The sequence below is a fragment of the Colius striatus genome, chromosome 18 (genome assembly GCF_028858725.1).
Source record: "Colius striatus isolate bColStr4 chromosome 18, bColStr4.1.hap1, whole genome shotgun sequence".
NCBI lineage: Eukaryota > Metazoa > Chordata > Aves > Coliiformes > Coliidae > Colius > Colius striatus.
Window position 1 is genome coordinate 7,025,960 of NC_084776.1, and position 12,070 is coordinate 7,038,029.

The 12,070-nt window shown below is 42.9% G+C and overlaps 1 protein-coding gene across 4 annotated transcripts in view; it reads left to right on the forward strand.

The window, feature by feature from the left end:
• Positions 1-4,446: 4,446 nt before the first annotated feature.
• TMEM94 (transmembrane protein 94) overlaps positions 4,447-12,070 on the forward strand; it is a 49,973-nt gene continuing 42,349 nt past the window's right edge. For all 4 annotated transcript variants that reach the window (XM_062011001.1, XM_062011002.1, XM_062011005.1 and 1 more), the window contains exons 1-2: positions 4,447-4,524; positions 11,443-11,569. In XM_062011001.1, the coding sequence (XP_061866985.1) occupies positions 11,546-11,569 (24 nt within the window). In that variant the 5' untranslated portion in view covers positions 4,447-4,524; positions 11,443-11,545. The remainder of the gene's footprint in view (positions 4,525-11,442; positions 11,570-12,070) is intronic.

A 12,070-nucleotide genomic window follows, 5' to 3' on the forward strand; every position in this document is an offset into this window, starting at 1 on the left:
ACTCTAGAAAGATGCCAAATATCTTGAGAAAACATAGCATTTAGTCCTTAAGTCAGGCCACATGCAACATATCTGCAGATACTACTTACAGACAGAAGAGGCAACAAATCCACCTCATTCACAATTAAGTATTAAAATGGTCACCAAGCAAACTTGTCCTGTTGATGGAGCCTACAATACTTAACTGATATTAGAGTTTCTCTAAAACCTTAACTCAAGATCTGAGCTTCTGGTCTAGATACAGGATTTGCCCACGTGCCTGTATCTGGAACATGGTATGACTGTACTAATTAGATAATCAAACAGCAAAGCTAAGGCAGAAACCCGTGCAAATGTGTTTTCTGCATCTATGCTTTAGAGAGCAGGATAGTGAATGGATTCAGTAATTACTTGCTGTGAATTGACTACTTGGTTTCATTTTAGTTTGCAGCTTTGTGTTAGTTATAAAAGCAACGGTATCAAAGGAATTTAATAGATATATACACCTATGCACACTATAAATATCCATATTATGGAAGAGGGAAACAGAGGGCTTGTCCAAAGCCATACGATAACTTTAACACAATATGTAACAGCATTAGGAACAAAATTCATAGTTCTTGACTTCTGAGCCTTGCTGTAGCTATCAGCCAGCTCTCCGTGTTCAGAAACCCTTCCAGTGCTCTGCTCCGGCTTCCTCACATGCACATGGAAATGTTATCACAACTGTCTGTTTCTGTGAATCTATCCAAGTGCAATAAAGAAGTGCTGGTGCCTTGTGACCCAGACAGAACAGCTGATCTGCCAAAACAGCTTCACTATTTTCCTTGTTATAGATCTCAAGAGCACTTCTGAAGCAGCTTAATCACCGTGTGAGACAAACAGGGACTGTTCTGACTTTTATAGACCAAGAGACAAGAAAAGTTAGCTTAGCCTCAAAACTAGCAGGAAAAGAAAAGGTCCAAAACACAGCCACCCATGAGTCTTACAGTAAAGCCAAGTGAACTAGGAAGAATGTAATAAAAGCAGATTCTCTTCCGGACCATATGTGTTTCTATGTTCACAAAGAGAAGAAAGAAACAAGACTGTTATAAAAATGACTGTAGGAAATGCTGCTCTACCTGGGAACTGTAACAGCCATTGCTGATGTGAAGAAATTAAACAATAAAATGAGTTGGCTAGGGTCACCCAGAGCTGCTTAAGCTCTGAAAGAAATCTGTAAAAGGGAACCAGATCCAACTATAGTGTGTCATCTCCCCTTTCTTTAGTACAAAAGGGCTTCTGCTTTATTCCTACTCCCAATTCAGTCATCTGTCATTTTCAGGACAGCTTGGAATTGTCAGTTCAATTACCTTTCAGTTTGAGAAAAACAAAGCAGATGCTGTTTAGTACTAAGAGGCAGAATCTCTCTCTTTTGAGGAATATATAGTCTCATTTTTATAATTAGACATGGAATTACGTTCATCTCCCTCATTTACTGAACAATACACAGGAGCTGGGAAGTGAAATCACTCAGTTAAAACCAAATACTATCTTCCATTCTTGGTAAAGGTGCCAGTCAACTCAACTACTGCTTTTCATTTTTAAGACTCGCACAGCTTTTGTATCATTCTTCCCCTTTTAATTCCTCTCACACTACTCACGTATTAGAAATGTGGTCAGTTCCTAGCATCTCTCATGAAATGTGCAAAGGGTGGGGGAATTAGACCCACAGCAATTGCCTTTTCTAAACACAACATTCTATCACCAATGTCATTAATTTTTAAAATATTTTGCACTACTGTTCAGAAATGCTACACAGCAATTATTGATTAAAACACAACTTCAACACCTTGCCAGAGAGCTTAACTAAAAAAGAAAAAAGCAAAGAAAGATGGGGTTTTTTTTGCATACAATACCTGCTTTAAAGTGGTCCTACTCAAATTTTCGTGTCTGCTCTACCCACAGCAGCACACTGATGAGGACTGACTGAAAGGCACACGCAGGGAGGTCAAATAGTTCCCTTGGATCTGTCGGGCACTCTAAGCCATTCAGAGGCGGAGGCTTACTGCAAACTGAGCCATCTCTCTGCCCATATGTTGTGGTCCCAAGAGGAGACGGTATATCCCTGCGCTAAAGACATGGGGAGCATGAAATTAAGCATTTTCAGGCTAGGCACAAAGATTTGCAGTAGCTGTTTCACTTCTACAAACTTGTTTCCTATCAAAATTACATAGGAGGCTTTTACACAGCAAAACAATTCCATGAAGCACAAGGATGTGGAAAAAAAGGCACCCAAGGAATAGTTTCAATAGCTAGTTTGAAGCAAGTATGGGAAAATTGACTGAGCCGCAGTTTCCATATGAGAATATCACTATAAACACACAGAAGTCACATTATCTTGTTTACCTTTAGGCCATCCATTCACAATTCTCCAGTATTTAAAAATAGAGAGGAAGATGACTTAAGGCAGAGCCTTTTCTTTTACAAGTCTTTACACCAAAGTTCTCCGATCCAAAAATCGTATCAGTTTAGTGCCTCTTGAGCACTTCACAGCATTTGCCTTGGGAATTTTCCTTTTGTCCTCTAGTACTAGAATACAAGGGAAGAGTGCTCTCTGGATAGCTGCCTTATTTCTGAATACTGTAGCAGTATTGTCCCATTCAAAGGTGTTTCTCTCTTCCAACCAGTCTTATAATTATCCATTTTGATGTTTCTCATTTTATCTCAACACAGTCTACAAGCACTAGGTCTCTAAATCACCCTGAGATGAACAGTTAGATCAGATTTACCAAGAAGGAAATAAAGACACAAACAGACTCCAGGTCCAGTCTATCAGCCCTTCTAACTGCACATCTCATTGACAGAAATTCTTTACACAGCATACTTGTGAGTGAAAACAGGTTTTATTAGTGGCTTATTCAAGATCCACAGGGAATCAGTGTCAGAGGCAAAATAATCCAGACTCCAGATCTCTATTCATGATGTATCTTTACTCTGACCTTTTATTTAAAATCTACTAATTAAGTAGATTTTATTAGGGGTGGAACAATCTAAAGAGGAACTAAGGAGGTGCTCATGCAGCACTAAGCACAACTCATGATCTTATGTTATTACAATTCCAGTAACACATTTATCCTCTTCCCCTTCCTTGTACTGTCTCTAAATTACACCATAAAATTCTCCAGACCTGACATTTTGTTTCCTTCTAAAACAACAAAACCACTCTGTTCCTCACATGTATTAGAGTTGTAGGGTTATTTTTTTGTTACCTGATTCTAGGGAATTGTTCTGGGTAACAAGCAGCTCAGGAAAACCAGTTTTGTGGCCTTCATTCTCCTCAGTAAAATTTAGATTGCATTTAAAATAGCAGAAATAACACTTGTATAACTGCACTCTGTATGTATCCAGACACTGTGAAAGTAGACTGTCTCAAAGGAGCATTGAGTACACTCCCAAATCACTATGTTCTCATCTAAAACTGCATCTGCAGGGAAAACAGCACAGAGCTTAAGTTTCTTGAACAATTTAAAGTTGTAAAACAGCAAACAACTGCACCAGGCTTTGGCATTTCAGTAGTTTGGCACACTACTGAACATCAGTTTTGTAAAGAAAAGTCTCACATGGGAACTATCACTTCACAGCACAGGATAATACAAACTCTGCAATGAATTACGGGAACAGCAATTATAACTGAGACATGCATCTTCCCAGATTAATCAGTCCACTATGAATTCAGGAGACAAAACCCAAATCTCTGCATATAGAAGCAAGCCATCTCTGCCTCGCACCTCTGATTTCCTTTTCAGATTCTGCAGTGGCTTAGAGTTCTTGTAAAACTCCTGGCTTAGCACGTTTGTGGTGTTGTTCCCACTATGGCTTCCCGTGCATCTGACACCCAGCATGTGCATTCACTCGATGGTGTCTGACAGTCAGTTGGCTGGTATATAGCAAAAGCAGCTTTTCAGAGGGAGATCTGCAGGTGTCACCCTCCCCTTGCAGAGGCATTGCTCTGGCCAAGGGACACCCCTTTTCCCTCATTTCCCCTTGACCGGGGCACCCACCATAACCTGCCTGTGCCCAGGAGCAGGAGGCCACAGGCCGCTCTGGGGCTCTCTCCATCCCTTCGCACACTCCCTTCATCCCCGAGTCCCTTCACCGTCCTTCAGCACCGTCCCTCCGACGACATCCCGGCAGCCAGCAGCCGCGGGACCTGGAGGCGGCCGATGTGGCGGCCGCTGCCCTCAGCGCTGCCGGCCGGAGCAGCCGCTCCTCAGAGCGCACGGCCCGCTCGGGCTCCCCTCAGGGCCAGCCCCGACCTGCCGCCAGGGCGGATGCTCGGCTTCGCGCGCCACCCCGGCCAAGCCAATCATCGTGCAGCGTGCGGGTGGCCGCGCGGGATCTCACCAACCAGACAGCGGCTTCTTGAGGCCGCCCCGAAGCGCCACCGCGGGTCCCCAGAGCCGTAGCGCCCCGCTTGCCAGTGACCCTGATGGCGGCCCCGGCGGCGCGGGGGGAGGCCCGGCGGGCGAGCGACTCCCCCGCCGAGACTGCCCAGCGCGGCTGGTGAGTACGGGCCGAGGGGCAGCGGGGCGCGGCCGGTCTCCGTCCCGTCGGGGAGCGCAGCCCGGGAGGGCCCGCCGCTCCCTCAGCGGGGTCCCCACCTCGGCTGGAGATCGCCCGCCATGGCGGGGGAGGCCCGGGGCAAAGCCAGCGCGGTCCCGCCGCGCTGCCCCTCGGGCCGAGGCTCCTGCACAGCACCGCTCTGCTCCCGTGGCGGCTCGCCGGAGCGTAACCTACCGGCTCATGGGGGAGGGGAAATTAAAGAGAAGCCCCCCCCAGGAAGGCACTCCCACACGTGTTAGCGGCTCAGTGCAGCCGGCGGGGCTTCTCCCGCAGCTGAGGGACAGGCTCCGCCTCGCAGCGCCGCCGAGCATCCCGCGCCGGGCACCGGCCTCGGCGGGTCCCGCAGCCCCGAGCCGGGCGGGGGCCCAGGCCGAGCCCCGCGGCACTGACCGAAGCGGAGTGCTCCGGCAGCTGCGGTATTCAGCTCGTGAGGCTTTTAGGAATGGTCCCGAATTCTGACTAAAACACCTTCACAAGTTTGCCTTGATTCCTTGCAAGCTCGGATAGCAGCCTTGTCTCAGCCAGTTGTTTCATTTTGCTACACTCCTGCTCCTATCTCATCCCAGGCATTTCATCAGAAGTTCAACACTTCATTTTTACCTCAGACGTCCCCTTGCTTTATTTCCAAAAGCTATGATCCATGTAGTTCTTGCATTATATTACTGCTACTTGTCTGTTATTTGAGAGCTTTCTCCCATCAGGGTAACACAGGCTATTATTGATAAGAAGGGCTTAGAAATCTCATTACATGAAGCACAAAAAATTTGTCTTAGCTGATACTATCTACCCAAAAGATAACTAGAGAGGATGAGAAAACCCACAGAGAGGAGCAGACAGCGTTTTAGTTACACATTTGACTGGCAGGATGGCTTGTGTCAGTTAATCTTACCAATCTTAAAAGTATAAGCACCAATCCCTCTTACTGAAGCAGCTACCAAGTAGTACATATTTTCACACTTTCTGAGAAAGCAAAGCTGCTATAGCATACTTGTCTGAAATCCTATTATTTCCACCAGCAACTGTAGAATAAAGTTTCTAGTTCAACAGCTCACACAAAATGAGATGCAATAGTATAGTAGTACATGGTCTATAAAAAACCTGAAGTTCTTAGATATGCCAGTTTCTATACAAGCAAACTTACTTAACAGCTACTGTACTGCTCTGAACTACAGGGCTTGTTCAAATACAGCAAAATTTGAATAACCTAGCAAGCAAGCTAGGTTTACTTTGTAAGAAACCTGCTTAATACAGGCACACACATAGTTACTCTATGCTGGTTTTATGCAAGGGATCTTTATTCCTTAAAAGAGTGCCTTGTAGTTCTTTATTGTCTTTTACTTAAGCACATCAAAATACTTACATGATATTTTTCCTATCTGTGACCTTTTAAATAAACACATTGCCAATGTTTTTTTATCTGATGAGAGGATTAAGACATTAGTGCTTTTAGTCCAAGTCACAAAACAAATCAATATTGCTACTGCAAGTATAACCATGAAAACAAACCTCCTTCCTCTAATCTTCATATTACAGCTCTTGTTTAAATTTCTCTATCTTTGAAGCCACCCTTGTTTCTAAGAGTCCTACCCAAACCAGCTGCCAGAAGCCACAGCAGACACACCATAAACCAGGCAGCTGAAGACAGCTCTGAGAAAAGAGGAGGTTGTGAGGATTTATATATCCCTGTGGGGTGGGTGGGACTGGCCAGGAGCAGGGCCAGTGGCCACAGGGGATTGGCCAAAAGACAAGTCCTTCTGTAGACCTGCTAAAATGAGAGTCCTGCTAGGGCTTGGGCAGCGTTGTCATGCTGGGAGTGGGATTTGCTTTGAGTTGGTTGGGTTAACACCTATGATAATGTATAGGCCCATTTGTACATTGAGTAGGGCACTTTAGGTCTCTGTTTGGAATACTCATGAACAGAGGAGAGAAGTTCTTGGGGAGCTGCAGAGAGCTCTTCTCCTCTCACAATAGTGAGCTTGCTGCCCTATTTCTAGACACAGTTCATCATAAAACTTTCATGGAGCTTGTTGCGAGAACAGTAAAATACATGATCTGCTGAACTGATCAGTGTCTTTTCTACATTATGGCAGTGCTTTGCTTTGAATGAATGCATGAGTTTGATCTTGTTAATGGCCTTCAGGTGCTGGGCCTGCTTTAGGGAACTCTCAGAAAACACCTTCCCGTCAGTATCATATTTGTTAAGTATCTCCAAATGGCAAACACTGGTGTGGGAGTGTTTTTGTTAGATTTACTATAAACTATGTAAATAAAAGCCTTATTTGTAAAGTGTAATTGAGAGAAAAAGCTGTGCTTTTATCTGTGAGTCAGTGTACATCAGTAAAAACTGATTTGCTAGAAATGCCTATAAATACAGCATGGCTTTTTAATTTTACTTTATAGTGCTGCCTTTTTGTGGTTTTCTGGCATTTCAGGATGATTTTGTTTTTAAAGGAGGGCAGTTATACAACCCTGGTTACCATAATAACCATTCACGATGATGAATGACAGCTGTCACATTTGCAGTGAATTCTTTCTTACATTTGCTGTAAACTGGTTTAGTTGTCATTCAAGGCATTGTGCCACAAAGCAGGTGATGTCTCCTCACTCTGCAGAAGCTTGAGGGGCCCTTACAGCTTTCAGAGTTGTGCCTTTTGTTGCATTTTTCACTTTGATCCAGATTGTAAGCATGCTGTGTCTTTCTGTGTTAGGCTCAGAGTACCTGAAGCAGAAAAGATAAAACAATCCTTTAATGCCAAAACACTTTTTTTTTTTAAACCAAGTAAGAAAAAGTGAACACAGCAAAGAGATCTCACATTTACTATACCTTCATTTGAAACAGTATCAGCCCCTGTGGAAAGAGCAGACTAAACTAGTTTGATCATTCTTTTGATCATGTCCATTAATTCTCAACTGACCAGAACAAAGTTAAACCAAAAATAAACATCTTTTTATTGTGTAGCATCTTGTTTTACTAATCGTAGTCTTGCAAGTAAACCAATGGTCTGACTTTTACACGTGTGCCAAAGGTATTTCCTGCTCCCCTTCTCTCTCCTTGTTGCTCAGCTTTCATTTAAGCCACTACTGTCTTCTGAAACAAGTCTAATGTGCAAGTCCTGTGCTGAAGAAAGATGGAAGGAGTCAGAGATAATTGTTGTATTGTAAAACTCTTCAGCACCTAAGGTTTAAATAAAACCTGATTTTGCCTGCCAAAGGCACACATCTCAGTTGGGAGGCAAGCTTTAAGTTCAAGTTTAATCCTATTCCCAATTCAATATAGAACAGCTATCTAATTCCTGTCATTTAGCAAGGAAAGTGGAGCCTGTGTGAAAAAAACTGTAGATCCTTCCCAACCGTCACAAATGAGGTATTTAACCACTACTGAGTTGATAATACTTAGCACATATACCACACTAATTGAAAAGATCTCACTTACTTTACAAGTACCAATAGATTTACTTCACAGTCTCTCTCAGAAGCAGATATGCACATCCCTATCTATAATCTAGGGTTACTGAGGCAGAGAAAGTTTAGCTAGCCTAATTTTTGACAGGCTTTTTCACAAGTAAGTACTGAAGCCAAGAAGTGTGGCAGCCAGCTCCCTTGCTGTAATTATTCTGTGCTCTTAATGGGTCTCAAAGCAATTGACAGTATCACTTGGTGCACCTTTGGAAGCCCATATATCAGCAACTGTGCCCATGTTGCAAATTATCAAGCAGCCATCAGCTAGTCATGAGTAGGAAGACCATATGGTTCTGCTGATATCCAAACAATCATCTCTAATCTAAGTCATTTTCTCCAAGGCAGCTGCTTTTTTGGTTATTATCTCTTCCCCCGTGTTTCTATTCTTGGTGACAGATCAGGCTTCTGTTCAGGCTTCTGTTCTTGAGGAATTCATTTTGGCAGCAAGAAGTGTTCAGATTCCTCATCGTTTTTCAAAGACTAATCTACATTGGGAATTTTCAGCAAATAACATGAGAGCATCAGTGATTGAACACTTTAGGGAAAACAGTATCATTAGGTTGATTTATTTTTCTCCCTAAAGACTTGCAGCTTCTGAAACTCGTTTTTCTTTCTAAGGGTTTATAGGTTGTATAGTTACCTGATCTTTCAGTTTGCTAGTTGTTTTATAAGTTCTGTGTATAACTTATCATTCCTATTTAAATTTCAACACTGATATACTGATGTGAGGTTGTGCTCACAATATTAAGTTGTTGTGCTTTGAAATCCTTGGGTTTCACAGGAGAGCCTGAAAACACAGTGTTTCATTTGTGTGAATGCACACAATTCACGTTTGATGTGGCTCCAGTGCCAGTCCTGGTGCAGAAGTCCAGGGAGGATGGTTTGCCATTGTAGCTTGTCATTGCTTTTGGCTTCAGTTATTGTAATACTAGGATATCCCAACCTATTTGGGTTTGGAATTCTTGGGTCTAAATGAAAGAAGAAAATGTAGTTCCCCTTTGAAAAATGAAACATTCTGCGTGCATTGTGTATCCAAATGGGCTCAGGAAAGAGTTGTCTTAGTTGCTTTCTCTGTTTGAAATGTCTACAATGACCACTGTTGGCACCTTAAATTGAGGATATGGGAAAAAACAAGTGGTTCTGGGTTTCAGGTCAGTTTTGGAGAAGCTCTGAGCATGTGTGATGATGAAGCAACATCCACCACTGATTACTTTTGCAAGCTCTTGTTATATTGTTCATTATAACAGCTTTAGAATTTCTCTAGCCAGGAAGATTAACTTTTGCCAATGAATATTTCATCTTTGCAATACCCTTGTGCTTCCCAGCACTGAAAGACTTCAGAGTGGTGGTGTTAAGCATGCAGATGATGTGCCTTGAACTTTAAGGAATGGTGTATTTTGCATTCAGGATCACATTTCAGTTTGCTGCCTAAACCAAAATGTCAGTCGTGGCTGTGCAGCAAATCTTGCCTCCTGCCCAGCTGCCTCCCTGCATGTCCCCTACCCTCCAGCCACAGCCACCCACTGCTGCTGATTATATGGGCTCCATGGGATTAGCACAAACAGTCCAGGATGTTTTTTCTCATTCTGCTTTTGTGACTTTGGCTTCCCAGTTACCCTGTTGTGTCACAGATAATTATGCTTTTGATGTCCAGGTCCAGAGAGAAATGCAAGTGCTTAACTTTTGTTTGAATGAGTGAGAGCACAGTGCATAAATCCTTCAGTAGATCTACTAATAAATCTTCCATCAGAGAGGAGTAAAAAAAAGAATAATGGATTTGTTTCTTAGCCCTTTTATTGTTAGTGACCATTTTCTCCTGAAAAATCATCTTCTCTTGCCTTTCCTTATATTGAAGTCACTCTCAAGTTAAAGGCAAGATACAGAGGCTCTAAGCTGCTACACACAAGCATATAAAAGTACGTTTTCCTCCTTCCCACTCCCAGTCCTCTTTGTCAGCTCTGCTCCAGCAACTTTGACTTATTCTCTCTTTGCAATTGCTAATTGGCCTGACAGGGATATGAAGTGACAGAAAAAAACCTTAATTCCCTGGTGTGTGCACACAGATAAGGGTCACAGAACAGAAAAGTAGGGCAGAGTCCAAACTTGTGGCTCATGCCAGCCAGCTGGCAGCCAAAACCCAGCACTTGCAGGTGCTGGCTGCTGTACTGCAAGCAGTTCTTTGATAACCAGCAGTCTGAATACTGAATGCTTGCTGCTGCCCAGAATGCAGGTGCAGGACTTGCCTTCATGAGAGAAAATACTGAGATCTAACTCTTCAGTGTGGGGAAGAAGTGGCTTTATGACTAAGTTTGGGATGCCTTTTGTTTTCCTTGAAATTATGTGGCATCATGGAGAGTAGTGCTACAGGATGAGTGCCAGTAGTGCCACAAGGATGAGATCTCTAGAATCCTTTGAAGAAGACAGTATGGTATAGACCAGGGTAGTAAAAAGCCTGTCCTTTTGTAGCTAGGAAATGCATGAGTGGTTTGGATTGATTTGCAGATCTAGTTGCTTCCTTGTTTGTTTGGACTTACAAGAATTAGATGTCCAAGCCCTGAGTTTGTGTGTGATATTAAAAAATAAAATCAAGAGTTACTAACCTACAAAAACTTTCCCAAAACCAATCATGGCATAATCTTATAATATCTCATTGTGTTTCCATGTGAGAGAGTCCTCTGGAATAGTGTACACAGATCCTTTGTTTTAAGCAGAAAAGACTTTCTGTATATATTGAAGAAGAAATTTGCTATGGAAGATCAAGGAGGAGATGGGGTAGAAGGAGGATGTGAATTCCAGAGCTGTTTCCTACCTCAGTTCTGTTAGAGTCTCAGTTTTTCTAATTAAAAAAAAAGAAGAAAAAAAAGGACCTAATTCCCTGTTAATCTCAGATAGTTTTTAGGACTTCTGACCTATTTAATGGCAGTTGGATACATGCTCAGCCCAGAAGTATAACCTGTCAAAGACTGGATGTGGTGTTCAGCAAATGGGAGAATCATTACTGCAGGCTTCATTAGAGATTAGCTGGACAAAGCTCCTGGTAGATAAGAACAGCAAGACAAATAGCCGTGGGTGACAGCATGCTCCAACACCTGGTGGAATCCAATGCTTTGTCAGCTTTTTTTGGAGGCTTGCCCAAAAGTATCAGGGCTGCAATAATACTCTCGCTCTGAGCTGCAGGGAACTTAATTAATCTACTGCTGCCAGTTTTTGAGGGGGCTTAAGCTAATGGGGTCAGTTCTAAGTAAGGAAGGGGTGATATACTACTAAAAACATTCAGCTCCCTCTTCTCCTTCTTTTAAATACCAGTCCTGTAATTTGAGTTTTGTGAATTTCATCACTTTCTTGTCCTAAAGTGAGTGATGTGTGGAGACTGACTGCTTCCCCTTTGTGTTTCCACAGATGGTGATGTGACAATTGTAGCCAAGCTCATCTCTACCCAAGGGACATTCTCCCCTGAGGAGCAATCCCTTTTCGCTGGACATGCTTACAGAACTGCGTAGCCATGGACCTCAAGGAGAAGTGTCAGGTAGGATTCCTGAGAAAGATCCTGCCCAGCCCAAATGTTGAGTCCTTTTAAATGTCTTTCATTATTTTGGGTCAAGACTCACCAATGTTATGTGGTGATATCATCTATGGTTAGTATCAAAGTTGAGAGTTCTGTCACCTTCACATTCCTAGGGATATATGTGCTTGTGTCAGTAGTAGGTAAGTCCATTGCAGGCTGGGACCGAGACATCATCATGGAACAAAAGTACATGCTGTGTCTTTCTTGAGGTTTAAGGTAGGGCTTCAGTCCCTTGGGCACTTGTCTTTATTTGAGAGGCTGAATTCACTGAGAAGAGTTCTAAAATAAATTAAGGTAATAAAAGAATATGAGTCCATTTTTTTTCCAGATGGTAAATGTATGTATTTCTTGCGTGCCTTTCTAGGGAGTGCTGCAGGATGGTATTTCTAGATCTGGTTTAGAAAGTGACAGATAAGTTTAGATATTCATGATGGGGCAATCTGTCTCTTGCTATCTTGCCAT